General features: G+C 38.5%; 2 protein-coding genes across 4 annotated transcripts; one reads left to right on the top strand and one right to left on the bottom strand.

Annotated features, from left to right (window-relative positions):
- Window positions 1-981: 981 nt before the first annotated feature.
- LOC111323989 (T-box transcription factor TBX15) lies at window positions 982-10223 on the top strand. 3 transcript variants are annotated; one of them, XM_088730633.1, is made up of 9 exons: window positions 982-1304; window positions 2102-2769; window positions 2861-3023; window positions 5097-5198; window positions 6098-6269; window positions 6833-7000; window positions 8932-8996; window positions 9153-9259; window positions 9543-10223. In XM_088730633.1, the coding sequence occupies exons 2-9, from the start codon at window positions 2610-2612 to the stop codon at window positions 9923-9925; spliced, it is 1320 nt and encodes a 439-aa protein (XP_088586759.1). In that variant the 5' UTR covers window positions 982-1304; window positions 2102-2609; the 3' UTR covers window positions 9926-10223. The 3 variants fall into 3 exon arrangements, with proteins under 3 accessions (XP_088586759.1, XP_088586760.1, XP_022783189.2); XM_088730634.1 differs by lacking the exon at window positions 2102-2769 and having other exon boundaries at window positions 1001-1304; XM_022927454.2 differs by lacking the exon at window positions 982-1304 and having other exon boundaries at window positions 1370-2769.
- Window positions 10215-14868, bottom strand: LOC111323906 (putative neuropeptide Y receptor type 6). Its single transcript, XM_022927363.2, has 3 exons — window positions 14352-14868; window positions 13566-14162; window positions 10215-11659 (listed from the first exon to the last, which is right to left on the bottom strand). The coding sequence occupies exons 2-3, from the start codon at window positions 13956-13958 to the stop codon at window positions 10991-10993; spliced, it is 1062 nt and encodes a 353-aa protein (XP_022783098.2). The 5' UTR covers window positions 13959-14162; window positions 14352-14868; the 3' UTR covers window positions 10215-10990.
- Window positions 14869-24894: the final 10026 nt, after the last annotated feature.

Raw genomic sequence — 24894 nt, 5'->3', positions numbered from 1 at the left:
TCGCTTGTACTCAGTTCCAAATGAGATCGGATTTATTTTGCAAAAAATTGATTAACCTATTAGTATGAGCTCGTGAGAGGCTTGATGTATCTATTCTTAAATCTTCTTTCGGCCCCCTCTGCGCAGTCAACAAGAAAGCAGTCAATAATAGACCATAAAATGCCGAAAGGTCTAACAACGTCAGGAAAATCTATTAGAAGTATTTATAGACTAATTAGAGCAAAAACTGCTATCTTTGTGCTGAAATGATCCGTCACTTGAACGTTTTTCAAGCTCGATGAGAACACAATGGACAAGACAGCATGAAGTAAACCCGGGAAGGTATTACGGCAGTGCAGATGAAATTCAGCTTGAGGCTCTTGGAAGCCGGAAGCTAAGATTACAATTACAGTTACTTTTTTAAATATGATTTACCTTACAGATTGTCAGTGATTTTAAGATGATTGAAATGTGAATTCCCTGGAATTCATGACACAGCAATTTCATAAGGGGAAGATTTGTAATCAAATCAAAAGATTCGAAAGCAAGTGCGACTTAACGAGGCCCAAGGATTCATCAAACGAATGATGCTATTGTGCCGAAAAATTTTAATTGCGATCTCAGTCCACAGAACCGTAATGTTTACCACGAGTACCAGCAAAACGATTTTTTCGGCTAAAGCTTGCCAGGCAGACACAGTCTTCATGGCACTGAGGAATGCAAATTGGTGTAACACTGAAATTATGGTTATCTAACGTGGAAAGCGCCGCTTTCACGATGACGTAGGAAGATATTCCGACTTTTGCCATTAATCGAGTGTTGTTCGCCGCAGACTAATCCACGTCTCAAAGGAAACGATTACTCTCGGAAAACGAACATTTGAGAATAAAAGACCTATTCAAATACTACTGACCGTTGTTTACGACATTTTCTACGTTGTTAATGATATAAAAAGGTGACAAGTAATAATTCTTATAGCTAAAGTAAACTTTATTTTACGCGATTTTTCCGATGTTACAGTTACTGATCAAGCCAAGAGAACGATTTTGTCACCAATTTTGGGTTCGGCATGCTATAACTCTCTATTATCCAACGGGAACTAATCTTGTACCGGTATGTCGATCACAAGTTACATGCCACTTAAGCACTGATTGGCATTAATTTCAAACTGTATCATTTTCAAGCCATCTTTTAACCCTAATCCAACCACTTGGGAAAGTCAGATTATTTCCAAATGTTGAGTTCGTATTAGCCTTTATTTCAGTAAACATTCCATCTGCTGTCTCCGCAGCAAAGGATTTTTCCGAAGAGCGAGTCGAAAAACGGTACGTTAGAACCAATTCACAAAGAAGGGTATTGCGTTCGTGCGACATACAGAGATACAAACAAACCGGGATACAAACAATTTTGCGAATCCGTTAGATCAAGGTTCCATTTATCTGCGGGAAAAGGGTATTTGCTTTCTTCGCATTGTTCAAACAAATGACAAGAAACATCTGCTTGTTTCACCATATTCACCAGCATTAACCAACCGCACTAGTTTATTCATGGGACACGCAATGTTTTCTAAGCCACTTGTGCTCTGCAATAATATTTTGAAAGCGGACTAAGAGGAGAGAGCGTGTTGAAAAGGGGTTTTTGCAAGAGTAAATCGACCCCGTCAACAATTTGGCACTTTATTTTACACGCGTCAGACCATTACATTATCTATTATCACTCCAAAGGACAGCGTATAACCCCAAAATTAATAACCTCAGTCGTTACTTTCGCCGACAACAAAAATACCGCCCGAGGCACTCTCGACAGACCAGGACTAATTGAGCACAAAATATGAAACATATCAGCATGGAAAAAGGGCTCGTTTTCTTGCACAAAATAATCAAAGTTGGCTCTGAACGTGAAAAGTGGCTTTAACAAGTGAGATGTTTGATCAAAGATCTTCTAAGAAGGATCTATACCTTTGTGCCAAAGATCACATGGAAAAACGTTTAGGAAAACTGTACCCGTCATATAGCGCAACCTAGCGGGTAATCAGGGAAAAAATTATTCGAATAGCAAAGAAATGATTTCACTTCTGCTTGCTGCAATAACCGTCTAGAATAATAAAATCTAATACTTACAGGAAAATACTTTGCAAGGGAATAACATTTTTGGGGTTTCCAGTGGTTATTTTAGCGGGATAACAGCTTGTTCACAAGTGTTGTTTTCAAATTATCGCTTGGCCGGCTGCCGTCTGACATCGCGGGACAGAATTTCGTCAATTTTCGTGGAAAGTTCTGGTTAGTCGATATTTTTTAGCTAATTACACTAAACACCGGAAACTTCACGCTGAAGGACTTGCTCGGTGATTGGATAATAGCCGTGCGATAACAGGCTCATATTCCCACGCTCCCGTGGTGGATAAGTCGGCGCGTTTGATGGCGGCTATGTGGCTCGTCACAGGAGCATACTCTGGCATTTCCGAGGAGAGTGATGACTGTGGTATATAATAAATCTAATTATCACTGTTAATTGATATAATCGACAGATAGCCTCTATCATAAATTAGACATCTTGTAAAGTCGTTTTCACTCCGGACTCAACTAACTAACTGTGCGGCTTTAGAATACAAATCACAGTTTTAAACTGTCATGCACCAAACAGGATCACACGCTAATGGAAATCTATCCTCAAGAGCGAACGCCTTCTCTGTCGAATCGTTGATATCCTCTGAACACCCGAACCAACAGACATCGATAACTAGAATGGCTGCTTCCAAAGGACGCAGATCACCCGAGAGCGAAGAGCACGGTGAGTTTTCTCCACCGCAATCGGGTGGTCGAACTCAAACAGATTTCCATTTGCCCCTTCAGCACTTTATTTCTAACCTTCCCTTCCTCAGATCCGGCGACTGAAGCGTTAGGATCCATGCAGGCCATGCAGAGCCGCGTGGGTTCTACAGAAACACTGGAATGCGAAGATATCACCATTGAACTTCAGATGCGAGATTTATGGCAACGTTTCTTTGAGTTGGGAACCGAAATGATAATTACCAAAGCAGGCAGGTAGGATAAAAACCGCTCTTTAAACCTCTTCTATCTCTATGAAGTGAACTCAGTAAAAAGACATTGACACCAGGTTCTTGTACATTAAAATATCACGCAACATTTACACTGAAGTACCTAAGTCAAACGATGCGTCTACACTCCACGAAATGATTTAAACGATGAGGAAATTTATCGTGTCTTGCAGTCGGGAGTTTTTCTGCGTAGCCGTTTGGAAGTTTCGATTTCTTTAGCAACGCCGGGTCGCGATGAAGAAAGATTTACAGTGCCTCTTACGGCGGTTCAGAGTCTTCTAAAATTTACTTTTTGTCTTTATTCATCTGAATAAACAACCATGCATCGGCTTTTAGTATTACGGAAACAACCGAGACAAGGAAGACCACTCAAATCCGGGTGTAAAATTCCATGCCCCTGGGCATTTCGATGTGGGCGTTTCATGCTTTGAATTGTCGTACGGAATAATGATAAAAAATAAAAAAAAAATTAAAAAAAAACTAGTGAAAGACTGAGAATTTGCCTGGAACTCCACTGTTAGAAACTATAGATATCGGACACGAAAATCAGAGGACAATTCTCAGAGTTATAAACAACTGATAAGTGAGCTAAGCTCTTCCGTTTTTCACACTTCTGGTTTCTGTCTCTTTGCGCTGTAAGCTTTTGAAATTACAGGGTACAAAATAGCCATGTACACTCAGTTCCATCCACTACAGCTTTGGCTTGTATCTTTTCGAGATCCATCTACGTTGTTTTTCGGACAGCCAAAGCAGAGGCAAGATTAAAATGAAACACATGTAGCGAGCGTGTATTATTTTTTATTATTATTCCCCTGCTGACGAGTCGATTGAAAGCCTTCAACAAAAGTCGCGTTTTTAAAATTCTGTGGAAACTACCAAAAGTCCCCTTCACAAAACGAACGTATAACTTAGTTCTCGATTGAGCGAAATATCACTCGAAAGGTAACAAATGTTTCTAAGAGAAGGGGATGAATAATCGCGAAATGTGAAACCAAACAGCTAATTAATCGAAATTTTTGTTTTTCTTTCCCTGATGTTTTCTGACTTAAGCCGTTTTCCGCAGTTTCGTGTTATTCTCTCAGTATTTGTTCATTCCAAAAATGAAAAATTGTGATGTGCTTTGATCGAGTCTGTTTAATTTCAAGTAGGTATCGTATTTTAAGCATCCCGTCAAAATTGTTTCCTAAATTGTCAGATTGAAACTGACGCTCTAATGTCTGTTGCCGTCTTTTTTTAGCTTTTATCAGTGGCAGTATTTAACCTGATGAAAACATCTCTCCGACGATTGGAGTACTTTACACTAAAAAAAAAGCTGTTTCATCTCAAATTTAGAAATGATACCCTCATTGAAACAGATCTGATGTAGAAAAATTCTCATAAGTGGTATAAACTCTTACGATTTTTGAAATGCCACTTATCTAAATTCCTTAGCGTTCCGCCGATCAATTTTTTTTTTTTTTTTTTGCACTCGTCTTGCATCAAATGCGACTTGACTTTCAAGGCACTTGGCACGGATTATCCGAATTAATTAAAAGGCGGCCACGGCGAAGGTTATCCAGAATGATTACGTACTAAACAGCCTACAAAACAGGAAAAAGCGGTTCTAATTAAATTCGGTTGAAGGGTCGCTTTGCTGTCCAAGGAAGAAACGTCACGTCAAATAAGAATACCCAGATGCTTGGAGCGGGAAGACCCAAACATTTGAGTTCGGGAAATGTTTGCAACACATCGAACCGGTTTTCCCCATGAAGTTTTTGATATTTTGCTAATTTCTACGCCGATTTTAATTTTTTTTTCTTCAGTCATGAAATAAATCGTATCTTACCTATACACATTCCATTTCAATGATAAATGAATGAATAGGTAAATGATTGAATGGCGAACGAATAAATGACTGAATGGGTGAAGAAATAAAGATGGGGTAAATTAATGAATGACTTATAGTCCAAAATAGATGTGATATTCATCCAAAAAAGGCAGTAATATGAAAAATAATCAAAATTATTCTTAATATCTAACTCAAATGAATGTTAATTGTTATCGTAATTTTCTGTGCAAGGCGCATGTTTCCCGCCATCCGAGTCAAAGTATCCGGTCTGGATCCTAAAAGCTACTACATGCTCATGATGGACGTAGTTCCACTGGACAACAAACGCTATAGGTGAGACGACGATGCACACAACGACAATAGTTACAGTCAAATTTGAAAATCTCTGCGCAAGACTCAAATAAAAGATTATGGGGTAGGAGACGTTGATTTCCCATACACGAGATTACTGTGTGATGGATGTCCTCCCCTGGGGTGGAATGGGTGGGTAACAGGACCCCCGTTGATACCAGTGTTTACTACACTGAAGGGGCTATCCTGTATAAATATAGATGTCTACTCTAAAAGAACATGACCTAAATAGTTACTCACAGTATCACTAACTGAACTGTGCTACAATTCTTCAGAGATCTCCCTCACGAAAGAGCTTTTGCGTCGGTTCATTTTCTCCGACGTAGACAATCAAGTTCCTCAAAAAGAAACTGTGAGATAATAGCTCATACGATTACTCAAATAACACTGAGAGTGGAAAATCCCATTAAAAGATGATGCAGGATTATTTGCATCTACGAAGTGAAAATTCCGATCTTAGAAAGTTGAAGCTAGCATTTTTTAGGCGCATTAACCTCGATCGAGCATTTTCAAGTTGTTTAGGGACAAGTTGAAATATGCGCCATCCATCGCTGATATACGCTGTGAACAAGCTTACAACAACCCATATTACAACAGGAAATAACACAAAAACTATTTTCTCAGCTATATATATTTAAGTTCACACAGCAACCAGGTGGACAACAGACCTGGTTTGATGCTACTCTGGTTTAAAGATTTCATGAATGTAACCGAAATTACAATTCATCGGCCAAACGTTTCGACACCCCTCCCTAGTGCCTTCACTGGGGATGATCTGGTCTAGTGCCTTCACTAGGGATGATCTGGTCGTTGCGACAAGAGGCTATTTTTGCGCAATTTCCTTCATTGAGGGGTTCGTTACATGATGATTTAATCTGCAGGTACGCTTACCACAGTTCCAAATGGGTTGTGGCAGGAAACGCGGACGCACCAATGCCAGGCCGGGTATACATTCACCCAGATTCTCCCGCGCTCGGCGAGGAATGGATGAGACAAGTAGTGTCATTTGATAAAGTCAAACTGACTAATAACGAGCTGGATCAACAAGGACATGTAAGTGTATGTATGCAGTTTTATAGAACTGCAGTTATTTTAATCAAAACTTATTTCTCCTGCGTTTTTGATCGGATTTGAAGATACTTTATTTATGAGTTTTGAAATGGAGAACGGCTAAAATGGTAACTCTTCACACCTGCGTTCAACCGTTTGTGTACTTAAATAAAGATAATTACATAAGCTTAGAGCAGGGTTTTTCGGAAATTTCTGCAGGGTCGATTAAAAAATATAGAGAGGAGTGCGTAAATAAGAGACAACTTTTGGCGGATACTGTATACTTCTTTCTCAGGAATCACAAGCAGTATTCTGTTCGTGTATGTCAGTAAAGAGGCTATCAGACGTTTTTCATTTCATCACTAAATTCCCTTGAGTTTTTGTCCTTTTTATTCAGTAATTCACCAGAATTTAGAATTGAAATTATATCGTTATATTTGAGATGACTTTTCTTTAACTTAGCCAATACTTTTCTCTCAATGAGGTTTTCCGTTTTTCATTGAGGACAAAAGAGACCCTTTAAGTCTGAGTTAAAACTTAACATTGCCTTCATTTCCATTTTTAAGATAATCCTTCACTCCATGCACAAATATCAACCAAGAATTCACATAATAAAGAAGAAGGATACTTCAGACACGGTTGCTATGGACGTAGAGAAGCCTTCTTCCTCGAGAAAAACGTTCGCCTTTCCCGATACAGTTTTTACAACGGTTACTGCGTATCAGAATCAACAGGTACCGTATATAAAGCGTTTCAATGTTCTAAACACCTATTAGTTGATGTAAAGCTATTACACTTCACCGAGTATGGGTTTCTTACTATTTACTATTCAATAGTCACTGTCTTTTCAAATTGAAAGGCATTTGGTTTACATCCGGGAACACCACTTTTTCGGCGGGACTTTTCGTACAGCTGATAGATACAAACAGCAAAAATATAGCATTAACAGATTAGAAAAGTCACTTACTTCAGTTTTTGAGGCAACGTAATCAGCGAATAATATTAATAACTATAAATGCGTAGTTAGTTCTTGTTTTTCGGCCGTAACGTTTTCGCGAGAGCATTTTCGCACAGCATAAGATCTGATATCCAACAATGCCTTAAAGCGACGTATTTTGTGGCGATAGTTATGTTTTCCTCTATGTGAGGTTTCTCAGCACCAAAAAGGTGTCAAAAATCCATCACAGTATAAACAGAATAACAACAACAACAACAACAACGTGCTTATCATTTCATCGTTTTGTTCAATTCTCAGATGCAACATTGGACAGAAAAAAAAACTTTGACTGACACCCAATAGTAAACAATATTTATGTTGCTAGCCCTCATCAGCTTTTGTTAAAAACTCGAAGAGACCCACTTCAAATATCCTCGTCTACCATTAATTTGACACTAGACAAAAATTGTCTAAGGAAATTAATTATAGGTGATTTTACAAAAGATTACTTTAAAAAGCCCTGTTTTCTATTCTCCCGACGAACAAACAAAATCATTTATATCAGAGAGGTGATTTGATAGTACAGAGTTGAAACTCCTTATTTGGCCCTATCACAGGTTTCGTCTCTTTAAAACTTCTGTTTTTCTCATTAGAAGGTTGATCCGTGTGTGTGGGCAGATCTCCTAAGAACAAGACTCATTCATCAGTTGCCTCTGAGATCCATCATGTTTCATTCTTAACTTTGATTTCTCTCTGTTATGTCATGGTGTCTCTATGATTTTACAGTTGTTATATATTATTCATTAACCGCTGCACTTGAAGCGACTATTAATTATTTGAAATGTGGTGAAAGCATCAAAACAACACTCCGCAAAAAGCATAAAGGGTGTTTTCCTTTGATCGGGCGCTAACAGTATGTTTTTATAATCCACTTTCGGTAAATAGATCCGGCTGAAGTAATTTAAATTCTCGTCCGGTCGCTTAAGCGTTGATTACTCAATCGATGTGCCGATAACGCACCCGGCTCCTTTGAACTCGGGAAGCATTTTACATTAATTTTGTTAATGGCCTCAATTACGACTTACTTATTCTCTTGCCGCCGTATTTAAGTGACAATAGAAGTACCTTTATGATGTTGTTTGGTGAATAAACGACACGTTATTTGCTTAATTCACGAACCCTAAAACGACAATCATTTATGCTCGATATTTCTATAAAATCGCTCTTTTTAAGTCGACAGTTGAGCCTCATTGGGAGCCTCGAAGGCATCCAGGAGTAGCTGTTTGAATCAAACATACTGATCTCTCCTATTTTTATATGAAGTAATACGTGGTGGTTTCTTTTTTATGTTTCTTTGCGGATTAAAGATAAGAGAAAAGATAGAGGGAAAAAAAAACTCGGAAAGAACCCTTCTTTCAGAAAAACACAAGTGGTATATTGGGAAAGATGAAGTACGAGTACAGTCTTTCAACGCTTTAAAACTTCAATTCCATTTCGTTTCAGCTTTAATACATATCAGTTCTTCTCACCCACGCACTGAAACAAAGACATGAGTTGTGACAACTTTGACTTTTGCAGCTTTTTTCTTTTTCTTTTTCTTATCCGGAGAGCTCAAAACTTGCTAATTTTTGTAAATAGATAAATCATGAGGAGAGATTTGTGACATAACAATACATTCCCTTTTTTCGCTTTGTTTTGTGCATTATCTAACTGGAGATTCTGTTCCAGATAACACGATTGAAGATTGACAGTAATCCTTTTGCAAAAGGATTTAGAGACTCGGGCAGAGTCAGGTTAGTAACAAGACTTATGCAAAACTTTTTATAAATCAAAATATGTCAGTTCGTCCCAAATAGTTTAAGAATGGTCTACCTAAATATTTCGTGTTGACTAGATCAAGTGCGTCCATTCACTAAGGTTTTTTTGTTTGTTTTTCTACTTTACAACAGGGATCCAATGGAAGAGATAATGCAAGCTTATTCCTACTACAGACCAACCGCAGGAAGAACTTTACATTGTTCAAACTTCAGGGGAAGAGATGAACAGCTCAGTTCCGGTAAGTCGGCAGTATGTGAATGAATCTCTTGCTCACATCTCAGTGAGGAACACACATATAAACTGACCAATTTCCAGTCTATTCCCTCTCATGAAAGAAAATTCGATTAAAAAAATGCCTCCTCAACAGATGTTTTTTTTACCTTCATTTGAGGGACAACTCTCTGCAGGAGACAACAGCCAGGAGTGAGTCCTCTGATTGCCCTTTTGGTTACATTCAGAGCCGCACTGATATAATCTCTTAACGGTTTTCTTTCCTTTTTTCCTTTTTTCTTTTTGGGCAGATCAAGGTTCTTGTTCCCAGCATGCATCAGTATCTGTACCATCTCCTTATCAGAGTGTTCCTCTGAGCCCTACAATGCCTCCCCAGACACCAACATGTCATTCAAATACTTCTTTCTCTGCCTTCAATGCGTGCTTATCAACCCTACCGCACGGTGCCATGGTACCCACTCAATATCATGTCACACCCTACTGTTCCGCTACAGAAACGTACGGTCACATGTTCCACACAACCGTGACACCGTTTTCCACATGCGCACCCAACGCTGTGGTCAGCCAATCAGATACTGGCATGGAGCTGAGCCCAATTGTTGGTCATCAGGCGAATGGGTTTCAAGGGAACACGTACACTTCCCCACACGCGTTCACGACACATACAATGTAAATTAGTCGAGTCGTTATTTTCAATGTATACTTTTGATTTAAAAGGGTATTTGAGATATTATCAGCTAGCTCGACTGATATACAACAGACATCGAAGTGATGAATATCGATCGTGAATAGTTTAAAAGACTGAAACAGATGTAAATATTGTAAGTTAGATCATTGTATAAAGAAATTGTTATAGTTTTTCAGGTTACTGGCAGAAATCTTAGGTGAATTTTAAAAAATTCAAAAAATTATTTGTAAATATGAATGTAATTGGAAGAAGATGAGAATAAACCATATTTTTGACATCTGTAGTATAGAGTATCACTCATTATTATCCAACTACACTTAGACGAGTACAAATAACGCCATAGACGAGTACAAATATCACGCGGTATTTGTACTCGTCTATTGTAGTACCGGTTAAACAGGTTTTCTCGCATCGCGCAAGCGAAGAATTGGATTGTAGTTACGAAAAAAAAAAACAAATGGCGGACAATTTGAATCATATTTCTGACGACGAAGAGTCAGAATGGCTGGCAAATATAGATCCAAGTTCATTAGATGAATCGAACGAAGAAAAACAGCTTGACGACCAGAAAATTTCTTCATTTAATGTAGACGCGCCAATTCCGTTCCGCTTCGCATACTTCTGTCACGCACTCCCCGTAAATAAACATCCGCGAAATTCGCCCGCACTGAAATAACAGTTTGGCGTGTTGGATAATAAATAACATATTAGACGTTTTGTTGTGTAGTATCGCTGAGTATTTTTACTCGTTATTTTTATTTTGACTCGCCCTACGGGCTCGTCAAAATACGGCACAACTCGTAAAAAAACTCAGCAATACTACACAACAAAACATCTAATAAGATATATGAATTGTTTTTAGTGCTCGGTGGAACCCAACAAAATTTGCCCTCTGGCTGGTTCAGTCAGAGAGCTTATTAGCTTAGGAAATAATATCTATCTATTTATCTCGTGAAATCGGCCAACCGTCATCTTACTTTAGACAAATTCTAACGAGTATCTCCTCATTTTGATGTCGTTCATCTTTTAGAATTCAGGTGGCTTAAGATGTCATATTTCCGTGACAGTTTTTGTTCTTTCTGTGGCGAGATGCATTCCTTGTTGTTTCTCACGCCACGATGGTCCATGACACTGCGTACAATCGCCAGCCCGATTTTTCGCGCGGCAACAACGACCTTTGAACTGACAGATCATCTTAATAATCTCACGTCTGCACTCGCTGTTTAACGCAATATGACAAATGGGGTTAATAAGGGAATACGACATCATCAGGCAATAAATGACCATCCCTTTACCAGATAAGGGACTAACGATGTCACCAGACCCCAGAATCCAGGCCAAACTGTACTGATAAAAAGGATACAGAAAACATAAAAATAAAAGAACTTCAATGACTAAGATGCGAGCCGCTCTCTTGTTCCGCCGATGGCGATTTTGCGAGCTTTGAGAAACATCAGATGGATTTATTACGGAGTCTCTACGTAGCTTTAGAATAATCTTTATGTACGCTACGGTGAAAACTCCTCCAGGAAGCCACTGTGTTCCTATGATAAGCAACAGAAGCGTTTGCTTAATCCAGAAGTCTTTTGCCCCAATATTGCAAGTACGTCGATTACCTGTTGTCATGCCAAGCGAGATTGATAAGGCAAACCAGATGCTAGTAAGTAACCCGAGAAACCACGAAAGGACCACAACGTACTTGGCAATATTCATATTCATCTGAACGAGAAAATGAAACAGAGGATTGACTCAAAATGGAAAATTACTGCCAACGTTTTAACATGCCCCCCCCCCGCCCCTCTCCTCTGTGATGAATCCTTTTTTCTATGATTAACCCCTTTCTACTTAGTCTCCCTCGCAGCCGTTTTTTTGGATGTCACGCAACGCTCCTTCAAAAGAACGGCTGCTGACAACCGAACTACATTCCTTTCTCCGAATTGGCCAATCACAGCTCGGGTTCCATTTTCAGGAACCTTTTCGCGCCAGACTCACTTTTGAGATTCGTCCAATCAGATATCGTTTTCTATCGCGATCCTCATGCGGGAAACACAAGACAAATGGCGGTGCTTGAAGGAGCTTTTCGCAAAGCGTCGTCAAAGTTCAGAATTTTCGAGCTTAAAGCTCACCAGAAGCTTGCAATTAAAAAAGTTTTAGTCAAGAAAGAAGATGTTTTTGTTAAGTTGCCTACAGGATCCGGGAAATCGTTAATATATCAAGCACTCCCGCTCGTGTTTTTCCATGTTACCGATGAAAGTGGTCATATTATTGTTATTGTTGTTGCGTTGTACTAACGTGCGGAAACACTCGATAATTCGGGCCGATTTCCTGTACCGGTGGTAAGAAGCCACGAACATAACTAATCGGGTTCGCTCCAGCTAGCAGCGGACTGGCAAATGAAGAAGTACAAGTAGTGTAGGAGACGTTGGCCGACCTAAATTGCAGTGTTCTCGAAGCTTCGCCCAGTTTGTTGACGGCAAGCACGCGCTTTTTTCCTCCTGATCTCCATCTGTAGGTCGAAGCAAGCGTTTAGCCCTTGGCCTAGATTGAAAAGCGTCTTGTATTTCCTTTTGATTATTGATGTAATTTACTGTTTCTTATATATTCTGACTTTTATAATCTGTAGTAACCTCTTGAAATAGTGCGAATAAAGAGTTTCAGTTCAGTTTTTAGCTTCTTCTACTTTCTCAGTTGCTCGCTGAAACTTTAACAACCGCTAAAACAATCTAGCGTTCGTGTCGTTGGCGTAGCAGTTGACGTCTATGTTAAGCGTAGATTCTATAATTTCAACGAAATTGTGAGAAGTTTTCCCAAAAATATATACTCTATCTTTACCAGGGCACAACGATGAACATGTGAAACAATTCGAGCTCTCATCAACAATATTCTTCAGTGTTTCTCCCAACATCCACATTTTCGCGTGAAACCTTACGTCATTCAGATTTTCTGGTATGTGATTGGTCTGTTCAATAGACGGCGACCAAACCGCAAGGACAATGAGAAAGGAATGTAGTTCGGTTGTCAGCAGCCGTTCTTTTGGGGGAGCGTTGCGTGACATGCAAAAAAACGGCTGCGAGGGAGACTACTTTCTACTAAGCCACCTCCGTCCTACACAAAAAGTTAAAAGCGGTATTTGTTGTGTTGTTCTTCATCAGTGATCGTCTCAGTAAGGTCGCAGTAAAAAAAATTGCTTGTATTAGAGAATCCGTTTTATTGATTACCACATCTAGGCGACAATTCAGAATAACAATAATTAATCGCATTTTGGCCCCGAGTAAATTCTCAATTTCCCCCACGCCCCTCTCAAACAAATTTCCCCTCTGAGGGGGTGGGGGGGGTTATAGAACGTTCACGATATTAGGCGTTTGCCATCTAGTTTCAAGGAAGGAAAGAGATCACAGAGGTATGATACTCGCTTAAATAAAGGCTACTTCTGCCAAGTTTTCATTTTGTTTACCATTCCCGCAAGGAAACTTTCAGCCCCTCATGAATGTTAAATTTGATGATAACTGCTTTTAATAAATTTTTTTTGAGTTTCTCATTATATCAAAAAGCGACTGTCATTATATTGAGAACTTTGACAAACAATTGTAATAATTAATTTTATTTCATTAGATTCGTTGTTTACCTGTTTTTTCAGCGGATGCACTACAGCCTGATATCGTTCTAGGCTCATAAACATCAAGGTTATTATGGATACCGTCAAACTGCTCTGGACAATCATGAACATCCCTTTACAACCAGCCTTTCCCAATAACTTGGGCCATTCGTTTTGCGCGGAATAAGCCAGATAAACAGGTACAAACACGATGATGCGCAACACGTCACTCAAAGCTAAGTTCAGGTTGAACAGATTGGCAACGTTCGCGATTCTCCCCTTTCGTAAAATCACTGCAAATAACAGGAGATTTCCAACGGCCCCGAAAACAAACACGATGGATAGCCACGTTACTCGTATGATATGGTCGGCGGTTGAAGATGCCATTTCGCCGAAACCTGTGGAACTGCTGTTGTTGGTCATTTTATTTACCGGCAATATAATTTTGAAATTTTTAGAAGCCTTGACTTGATGAATATTGATATTCCTCTGAATAATACTCTGAATGGAGAACTGTTTGTTTTCACTGTTGCTTTTACAAAGCTCTCACTTTCGCTTCAGTAAATCCTTTTTGTTTTCCTTATACACTCCTAACTGACTCAATGTGGAGATTTCAGTTCAAGTTTCCTAAAGGAAAAGATGACTTTGTAACCAAAATGGTTGATAGCACTCATTCACAATTCAAAGTCTTACACTGGTGAAGTTAATAAATGTCTTTCAATGAACAGTATATTTCACTTCTTGACTTTCTTCTTTTTTCCCTGGAAATTACGTCGTCGCCGTTAGCAAGCCTTTCAGTATTGTTCAGTAACTCACCTTGACGCAAACCTCAGATAACAAACCGTCACCGAAATCTTCAGCCACGTTCTCTACTTCTTTCACGTTCACAGTCTTTCTATCTTGATGTATTTTTAACTCTGACAAAGAAATGTTGTGTTCTAACAACGCCCCCGACAAAGAGTACAGCGACAAATCATGACTGTTTGTAATCACTGTTCCAGAGGCTTGTGATATTCTGTTTGACTGCAAATGCATCACTGTTTAATTTCATTCGTTTTATAATGAGATCTATATCAAACAGATAGGTGGTCGGGATTCTTCATATGGCAGAAATGTCAATATTATTTTCACAGTTGAATTTACTTTAAGAATATTATGCTCGTCATTGGTTTCTGTTGCTCTGAGATATGCTGGAAAATAAAACAATGGGGAACAAATAAAACGTGATGTGAATTTAAAGTCAGTCACATCATTAAAAAAAAGTGACAGCAACAGTATAGCCGAAATTAACTAAAAACCTCCCCTCGTAACTTTATTTTCAGACTCGTGCAGTTACGTGATTTAGTTAATTTTTCAAGAAGTTGTTACTGGTCTGAATATCGAAGGTTTTATTTCATGAATAGCAATATACATTTACTCATAATTACATTTTTGGCAACTTTATGATCTACCTGCGAAGGAAATAATTAATTAAAAGTAATTGTTGGTGTCCATGTTTGTAATCATTGCCAAAACGCGACACCCTTTATCCCAGGTTGTAATCACATTTCCTAATTCATTATTCTTATGAGTATGATGTAGTTTTTTTCTAAATTAAAACTGAAGAAAGAAAAGAGGTGTAGAAACTAATTACAAAACGAAAAAGAAAGAGCGTAATATGGAGCCTTGTTATGAATAAAGATTGCTCTTTGAGACAGGTGTTTTATTTTAATGGAAATATCTTTTGTTTTCCCACAGCTTTCTCTCGATCTGAAAATTTCAATATTTAATTAACGTAAGCCTGATAAACATCTCTAACTATGTATGAGTTAGCCTGTAACGAGGACCGCGCCGTAAAGTACATCTATTGTGTGTGACCGCAGCACCGGTTATAGATTCAATTTAAAATTTCATGTGGGCAAGATAAAAAAATAAATTGCTTTAAGTTATATTGGACATCTCTAGAGTCTATATACGTGATTACAGTATGAATATCAAATCCATGATTTTTTCAGCTCATCGACAAGTCTCCTCTACTTACTATGATGTAAACAAACTAACTATGATCAAATCAAATGAGAACATACATCATATACTTGCATTTGATTTTCAAGGCAGGGTACCATTTTTTAATCACGATTGTAAAATCAGTGTAGAAAAATACTACAGATTATCACACACATCTGAGAACGCGATCTAAGGAATTAAACTACCGTTAAGATAATGGTCACACCCTAGATCGAGAGCTATTTTAAAGTATATGATAAGATATAGGCCGGTTTGAAACCTGTTTAAAGTTCTCCCTTTCAAGTTTGCTTCAGCAATCATGTTCCCGTCTTAGTTTTGTGATTTTCCAGTTCCAACATTCCGACCACAAAGCAAATTTTTTTATGTGAAGATGATGTGACGCTTTCAAAGTCCTTGAATAGCCAGAGTTAGACTGGAGGATTTGAACTGTTCTGCTGTATGATGCGAGTCATTCCAAATGCTCTTGTCCTTTCAATCTTCTTGTAAGTCGTCTTCTTTTGTAGCAGTCCAGCAGGTTTACTGTTTGCTCGCGTTTGTTGGGCTGGGATCAGGGGGTGAGGTCAAATCATATTAATATGAGTGAGCGTTCTTCTTCTCCTTGGGCTATAGCGTCCAGGTTCTTCTACTTCTTAGTCGGCTTATGACTGCCAAACCCAAAGAAACGTGACCGACTGCTTTAAATTTACCAGAGAGTTTAGTGCTTTGCATCAAATCTGCGTTGGTCTTTGACGACTGAGAGTTATAACGATATGCCACGCTTGGGCTTTGGTGATAATGGAGCTGTAGGAATATACTATGTTGGACTTGGGAACGATCCTAGGTCACCGTGGCTAAAGTTATTAGAAAAAAAGAAGATTCACAAGGCTCTCCTGACTAAAATCGCTAAGAGATCTCCCTCTCGGTTTAGACCTTGTATCATCAACATCGACAGTTGCACCATTGTCTTCGAGGGACGTTTCCTTGTCATTTTCTTCAATGTGAATTGTTATTTCCTGATGAATTTCCTTTTGGAGGGGGTCGTTCTGATTCAACGCTTGTGGGGAACAGAACTTTAAGTTTTCATCTGTTTTTCTACTACTATCAGTCATTAGGGCTGCTGAAGGTTCTTCGAAGGAGCACTTTCTCCGGCACCGAAAACATGTTTTGCGGCTTTCCTTCACCGAGATGTCGTGACCATTTTGATAGCAAACGCAAACGCCATTTGACATGCCATGTTGCCCCACTGTGAAATGATTTCTAGTGATTTCTCTCTCCTTAAGGGATTTGGACTTTTGGACACAAATGGACGAAGTTTAGAGGCTAATTGTGACGAGCAACCAGAATTGCGCCGTGGAAAGTCTAAGGGAAAATAACTTAAAACCGGCATCGAGAGTCTCTCTTGTTCTCCTTAAGTCGAGAAGTTCTCGCTGAAGTTGTTTTTCCTCCTTTCCATACCTTGATAGCTGCTGACAGGGCGTGCGATCTGCTGCATGCTTTAAATTCTGTGCACGATTGTCGCTCTCAGTCATTGTTAAGGAACCACTTCTCTTCTTTCGGTATGACTCACTCATGTTTTCACCTGCAGATTTGACAGTGCGTCTTAATTTAACAATAACTTAAGCCTGATAGATAAGAATTGAAGAGAAATTTGAATGAAAACGATGATATTCTTCCCAAAGTAAAGAAAAACGAAGCAGATCAAAGGACAAAGCTTTCGTTAGCCGATGGAAGTGGGTTTGAGTTTGATTTACTTTATCAACTTTGAACACATAGTATACCTTCCGTCTACTTTTCAGCTTTGCTAAATCTGTTTCCTTGCCTTCTCTGATGGTGACAAGTTATTTTATATTTGCATGTTATGTAATATTTCAGTAAGCCCACACGGGTTTATGAATATTTCTTCTGTACTGATCCTTACAGTAAGACTGTGCACACTTCACTCCAAACGTTTTGATAAACACCATTCACTTGAAGACGGGGACCGCTGTCTACTTCCCAGTTTAATTTTCATGATCAGAGGTAGGCTGATGAAAGTGCAAACACAGGGTGTTATGTCGGAAAAATCAATTCATTACAAAGTCTGTTGGTAGATTCAAACGAATTGATGACTAATCACAAAAGGAATTAATCTGAACAGAATAAATAAAGAACCACGTTGCAATTCATGATACCCGTTGCAAATCTCAATCGACAAACAAACGTCCCAAACATATATAATTTCATATCCCTTAACGTTTTTGCACGGTACGTATACAGATTTACGGCCATATAACTGAAAGAAATCGCCAGGCATTCAATCAATTCTTAACAATGTTGACCACTTCAGCGAAAGATAACAATGTCAAGCTTTTAACCAAGGTGAAGAAATTAAAACATAAAGAAAACGATCCATCTTCATGAATCAAGTGATACAGAAATTAATTACAGCATGATTCCAGCCGTCAGTACATAACATTGATCCCAGATTCCGCCATTTTGCTTTTCTTCCCACAACGTTGTCCGTCAAGTTGATATCGCGGTCAATGCTCAGAAAAGAGCAGCAGCAGCAGCAGCAGCAGCAGCCAGTACTATAATCACGTTATGATTGATATGAATGGCACAGTATACTTAAAACCACTTCATCAAGACATATGGCCCGTGGATTTAGATTATTTAAATCATTTATTTCTACGGTCACCTTCAAATTCCTGATTATGGCGTCAACGACATTTGGTTCTCCAACTGAAGTCAATATGAACCGTAACTCACGGTTTTAAAATTGTCGTATATGCTACATGGTACATAACAAAGATAATTACCAACTTTACGACGAAATTATTTGTATCGTCAGTTTCTGGGACGAAAGAAGCTCTCAGTCTGGGTCTGTTGTTTACAAAGAATTGTTATTTAAATAAGGTTTTGGTGCATTTCTAAATGGGTCTAAATTTTCTTCTTTTTCGTTACCCAATTGATCATGATTCGTCCAGTTTGGCATTTTGGGTTCGTACCATCTGACACTAAACATCGATCTTAGATGCTTGTGCACAGGTTAAACATTCTCATTGATTTAAAGCTCAGTCAATAACATCACGTTCTACTTTACTAATCATTTTAAAGTTTCTTTTGGCGATTGCACTAAAATTACTTGACCTCTGATGGTCTCTTATCAGAGGCAATTAAGATCAGCCCACACTAAAACGAAAGCATTCGAGTCTTCCACTTTAATTGAACGGGTGTGACGGTAATTAGAAAAGGCTGGTAATCAGTATTCCTGGGAATGAAGACAAAACGAGCGCTTTCTTTGATGGGGCCAACGCAATGTCAATTTAGCTGAATTAGAGCTGAAGTGATATTCAATGGATTCTTGGACTGTAATTGTTAGACATTCTCATTTACAGAAATGGGAATCTGTCGAACACAATGGTAATTATGCAGAAGGGTAAAACTCAAATTTCTTGCACAAGGAAACAAAAAAATTGTTGAAGAAGTTGTTAAGTTGCTCACATACTTGCTACTTCTTCTGTCCGCTTCAGATTGATCAATTAAATATGACAAAGCTGCATTGCTTGATGTCCTCTTTGAATGATGCCATCTTAAAAATATTCTTTGCCTGGTCCACCGACTATGATTAACATCATGGACATGTTGACACGAAAGCTAATGAGGTTCCAAATGGTCTTGATTGTAGCTTGTAGATATCAAAGCACGTCTTGTCCTTCCCGGCTTTTTTTTTTTTTTACGCAGTTGACATATTCCATACTAGTTATACTGAGCCATACTAGTTATACAGTACGTAGCGTACTGTAGAAGAATTAAGTTTTCAATCAGCCATACCTGGTTTTCTTAGGGCTCTGCCATTGAGAAAAACTGAGGACGGCCGTATTATTTGAATGTGGGGAATGAGGATAAGGTCTATGAATTAAAATACTGTATACAAGCGATCGAAATATTTTAATGAGAACACTCAGTACAAAATAATGAGTATTCCCTTTGCTGGAAACAATGCAACACAGATAACTTTTTTTTCTAAACTGAAAATTTACTAAAATATTTTTGTTTTATTCGTTTCTTGGTTAACTTTTTTGTTTGTTTTTAGTTTCTGAAAGTGAACCCTTGAAAGTCCTTACGATTCTGGATTTAAGATTGTTACGTAACCGCGTAAACTTGCAGAGAATACACGGCCAAAGGGGAACTTGAAGAACATTGGCCGGTGGGCGGAGACTGGTCTCCAAAATGCTAGCACGCGTTGAAATTTAAGTGAGGAGGTGACTAAATTAAGTGCTCAATTCTGGCCACCCATACAATGTTAAGTCGTGCAAAATTTGAGAGAAAAAACGAACTTTCATTGTAACCAGCAGAAAAACTCAAAATTAGGAACAAAAAGGAAAAGTTGACTCAAAATGGCCTGCATGGCATTGCTGTGGTAATCTTTAATGTTTCAAAGATAATGATAAATTGAATTAAAGTTTAATAATGTTTTGGTGCTTTAGACAAGTACAATGAACCATTTTATCATCATCATCCGATATAGCTGGAAAGCCTAGAGGAAATATCCATCCATCATCCACGACAGAACAGATGCAGATGAAGTGGTGGCACTGATAACTAATTATATTTAGCATCTTGCTGTAGCTCCTCATCTCCGCTAGTAATAATCTCTTTCGGGGTTACACCCAGCCTCATACTTGTCTAAAGCAACGAGTAAATCTCGGACCGATAGAAAATAATAACTGCTGGGGGTTATTGATATTGATATTGATTTTCCCACCAATCACGTAGCTCCTTTTTCTGCCTTTAAAAACGCACACAACCCACAATTCCCCTATTCGCTCCGACGAAGGGCTAACGCTCGAAACGTCAGCTTTTATAATCGTAACGGTGGCCAATTTACCATTTCAACTTTGTTGATATATTCAAATTATTTCGTTACCCCCAGCGACGCAGCCCCAAACAGTTTCTTTAGAAACTATCAGCCGTTATTGATATCAATTCGTTATGTCGCGGAATTGCACGCTCGAATAGAGAAACGTATTCTAAACCATAGTTCACGACACACTCAGTAATTTGGTCAGCAGTTATTTGAATATGACAATATTGCTCATGTCTCTTCAAATTGGAACACTCGATTATTACACAGAGACAAAACTAAACTGGAGTTGAAAAACGTCAGAAGATGTATATTCCTAGTGCAGTCTTTCTGGGCTGTGTCAGTTAAATCAGGAATTACGCGCTCCTTGATTATTTGCAAATCAATCACCGCTTTACTTGTGCAAATCTGTTCTCACTGAGGCATACGAGCCAAAATTATGTGATGTAATAACGGTGAACTTGAAATAAGTTCTTTTTTTATGATGGCTGGGTACGGTTTTCGAAGTCTTTCAATGTAAGTTTTTTGATCATTAGCCCTTAAAATAAAACATCAAATAAACAAACGGCGGCATGCAAAGGTATGCAGTAAGAGTGTTATTCACTTGTTATTCAGTCCACCCATTTACCATTCTGTATACTCGCTTCATTTACCGTTACGAGAAACCCGTCCACTGGAGGCGTGAATAACTTGAATAGCACTTAAGAAGAACTATATCATTGATTCCATAGCAAGAAATGACCTGCATAACTGATTCGAGGAAAGCAAGATTTAGTACACAGTAATTGTACGGCTTCAGTTTATTTCTAAAGATGGTTTATCCTTGATGAAGTGATCGGATTCTCCAAAGGTTTCTTTGTTCTATAAAGCTATTATTATAGCCTCGCGGGAACCATAACCCGATCGATCATGCTTCAATTTTGACGTCCTGGCACTCCCAGTTTGAGAAGATGACATTAAAAATCCTTTAATTGATCTCAATATTGAAAGTAAAATGAAAAACAAGCAATTTGCAAATTCTTTGAAGTAATTATTTCTCTCCTGTCTCTCTCTGTCTGCTCATATTAAAACGATCCTTTTTAGATCACGATTGCGTGAAATTTCGTAAAATCCCATCAACTGACCAAAAGGATTAAAAAGGAAATGGTGATTTTTTTTCCAATGTCGGCCAACAAAGTAGAGAAAGCTTTTGACTGACCGTTAAACTCGTGGTTTTTAGAAAATTACCATTTGGACCGAACCGCTAAGTGTTCAGGATAAAATATTGCATCTCCACTCTCTGTAACATTGTCGACCAAAAGGCAGGTTATGAGGATAACAATCGATGAGAGCTCAATACCTGCTAAACACTCATAAACAGAAGAGTTAGCTGACTCAAATATTTCGTACGGATACCTTGTTTACCGAATGCACTTGATGGATACTTAAGTGGGTTCACTACTGATAATCAATTGGTTTGTGGTTTCTTTTGGGTGCACTCATGAACGAGAGACCTGTGATAGACTTAAACAAAGCGTGTTTGCGAAATGTTATGTAAGGTGAAGAAGATTTTAGCGTTGGAAATTTGATTCAAAGGAAGGGTGAAACAAAACCTACCTATGATAGGAAGTCAGAACAATAATAAACACAATTAGAAATTTGATGGGGTGGAGGAAGTAGCAAAATTAGAGGGTCGTGATATTCAATCAGCTTACGACTTAGACGATATGCCAGTTTTACATTTTGGATCCGATTAAGCAAAGTCAGCAGATGTGCAGCCAGATTATCAGCGTTTTGACTTCCTCGAAGATGAATCATTAAGAGTAAAATCTTGCAGAAGCAATCTCTACTTTGACTCTGATTTGTTAGTGAAGCGTAATTGAATTCCACCCCACGGTAGCGTTAACTGATAAACTCGATCACAATTTCCGCTCCAAACATCACAAAGAATCAGTTTAACCTGAACTGATAAAGGAAAGCATCTTTTTTTGTTTTGGCTTGCTGGCCGGTACTGTCACAAGCTTCAGAGAATGTTAGGCAAGATGCAGGCTCTTACTCTCTCGATTCCTATATATCAAACCCGAAGAAATCGCTTATCATCTTAAAATTAGACTCAATCGTTGGAAGCTGTGGACAGCTTTGTAGATAATAGAGTTAACATACTATCAGTATGCATGCTGAGATTCATTGCTGATTGAATTGTGGTAAATTATCAGTTATATATGGAACCAAAACTTCTGAACTCTCACGAACACATAATCAACGGCACCATAGTATCCTTAATGGCTTATCCATTCGTAACATGTTGTAAGCGATAGGCCACATTTTATAGAGATTTACAGCATGATAACATAACCTACGTTCTCTCGATGGATAAAATTTAAATGACACGTTAAACACTCGCCCGAGTGGCTCGAGTTTGCCCATAAAATCTCGAGTACTTTTGGCTTAACATATCCACGTGGGAATGTACTGTCAAGCTCCTTTCGAGCAGAACCACAAAGACAGGCGTTTCTCAGTGGTTTCGATTTCATTTATATCATACTATTCAAACCCGTAAAATGGCGCGAATACCAATCACAGCGCTCGACTAAGGGTCTGGGTGCACTGGTCAAGTTTTTGTCTTTTTTGTTTGCAAAAAAAAAATGTCATCAGTTCCGTGAGACAAGTGCCCCGGTGATTTTTTCCCCTACCAAATTTTATCAAGCCTCAGGAAAAGACGCCGTCGTCCTACTGCAAGGAAAATTTCTGTCAGGCATGAAATCTGAATGATTTTCAATTTCCAAGCCGCGATTTGAGGCAGAATGGCAATCAAGAAAATTTGATCCCCTCTTAACAGTTCTAATTTCTGTTCATTCATGTGATTGACAATTTGTGGTCAAAGAATATTTTGCTATTCTTCAGTGCGCCTACGATTGACAAAATTAGAATTTGGTGGAGACAAATTTTGTCGAGATGTTTGGTGCAGCCGAACAAATTTTGTCAGCCCAGGACACCCATTTCCTAAATGAATGGGTCACAGCCCACGTAGTGTCCGATCATGAACAGCTGGCAAGTACGATCAAAACGACTCACATAGGAAACTGAAAAGAAATAGCGGCATGCTGTTTGTGAATTGAAACCGGAAGATAGTCATCGAAACTGGATTGCGCAATCAGATACCGTTCCCACCACACACAGTTAAAATATAATTTGTTATATAAACTAGGCCATTGTTATTTCTAATTTCATGGGTTAAGCAGATGTTTCTCTGTGAAAAGGTTCAGATCGTGTTGATGATGACCTGCAACAGATAGAAGTTGCCAGAGGCTGTCTGTTTAGTCGTCTGTTTGAATACACTGCTTTTATCACAGTCGTTATGTAAATAGCCCCATGTAGAGTGTCCCACCGCTAGTATTTGTTCTTCTGTCCACTGGCTATCATTCACACCTATGCATAGAGGACACTCATAGAGCGTGTGTGCACGATGAGATTTATCAACTGCTGTCAAGTCCCTGGAGTTACCAGGCAGAAAATGCGAAATTAGATCAATCTAACAAAGCTTGGGAATTTAATTAGAATATTCATTGGTCTTCGGAATGTTGATCGCTATGTTTTATGTTGATCTAGGCTGGGTCGACTCTCAGTTTGAGTCACAAGTGTACATGTATTACAGGTGTATCATTACAAGCTAGCCGTTGAGATGTATTTTCACAAAATAAACATTTGTCTGTTCATAATACACTTCGTTACAAAGCAATTCTCTACTGATTGATGGAAAATATGTTTTATAAATTCAGTGGCTAATGTCGTCTTAGTAATGACATTCAGCCAGAAGACCAATTGGTTTTCATCCAGTATTGTAAACTTTGAAGTTTGGTCGAGAGGGCACCTATAATTTGGGCCGTCGAGGGCAAAATGTGAAGTTTATTATTTGTTTTATCCTGTGAGGAAAGTTGGGAATATTCTTTGAGATCGAATTAGAAGAGTCAACATTGTTCGAAAAAAAAAAACAGAAATAAATTCTTTAAGGTGTAGTGAAGGATCCATTAAGATGTTTTCTAAAGCTGGGCTAGATGTACATCTACAAAAGACTGTTTTTGTATTCTTTTCAACTCAGCTTTGTTTATTGTTTTAAATGTGTTGTGCGGTTATTTGATTACCTGCCTCAGTAGAATCAAACCTGTTAAGTGTGGAACAATACTTCGGTAATTCAATAAAGCATCGTTTGCATGGAGCATTGTTGGCTTAAATGTTCCATTTTCAGGAAAAATCATTGTTCTTTGGAAGAGACAGTGAAGTAAAGTTAAATTAAACTAGAAACTTATAAATATCTCTCCAATCAGACTACATTCCCAGCTGTTAATTAATTGTTAAATTCATTTGACAACCATGCTTCCGAGCTTTGAAAAATGCATTGGCACTTCGCAAAATAAGAAAGGTAAATATCTGCATCATTTTCCCAGTAACCGAAAAAATAATAATCTCTGGTGAAATGTTAATACCTAAGCAATGACTGGGTGCGTTAACGAGTCCTACACTGCAAAAGTTCAACGCAGTTTTAAAAAC

This window comes from Stylophora pistillata, chromosome 8 (assembly GCF_964205215.1).
Source record: "Stylophora pistillata chromosome 8, jaStyPist1.2, whole genome shotgun sequence".
Lineage (NCBI taxonomy): Eukaryota > Metazoa > Cnidaria > Anthozoa > Scleractinia > Pocilloporidae > Stylophora > Stylophora pistillata.
The sequence above is the reverse complement of the archived record's forward strand: the minus strand, read 5'-3'. Positions and strand labels throughout refer to the sequence as shown.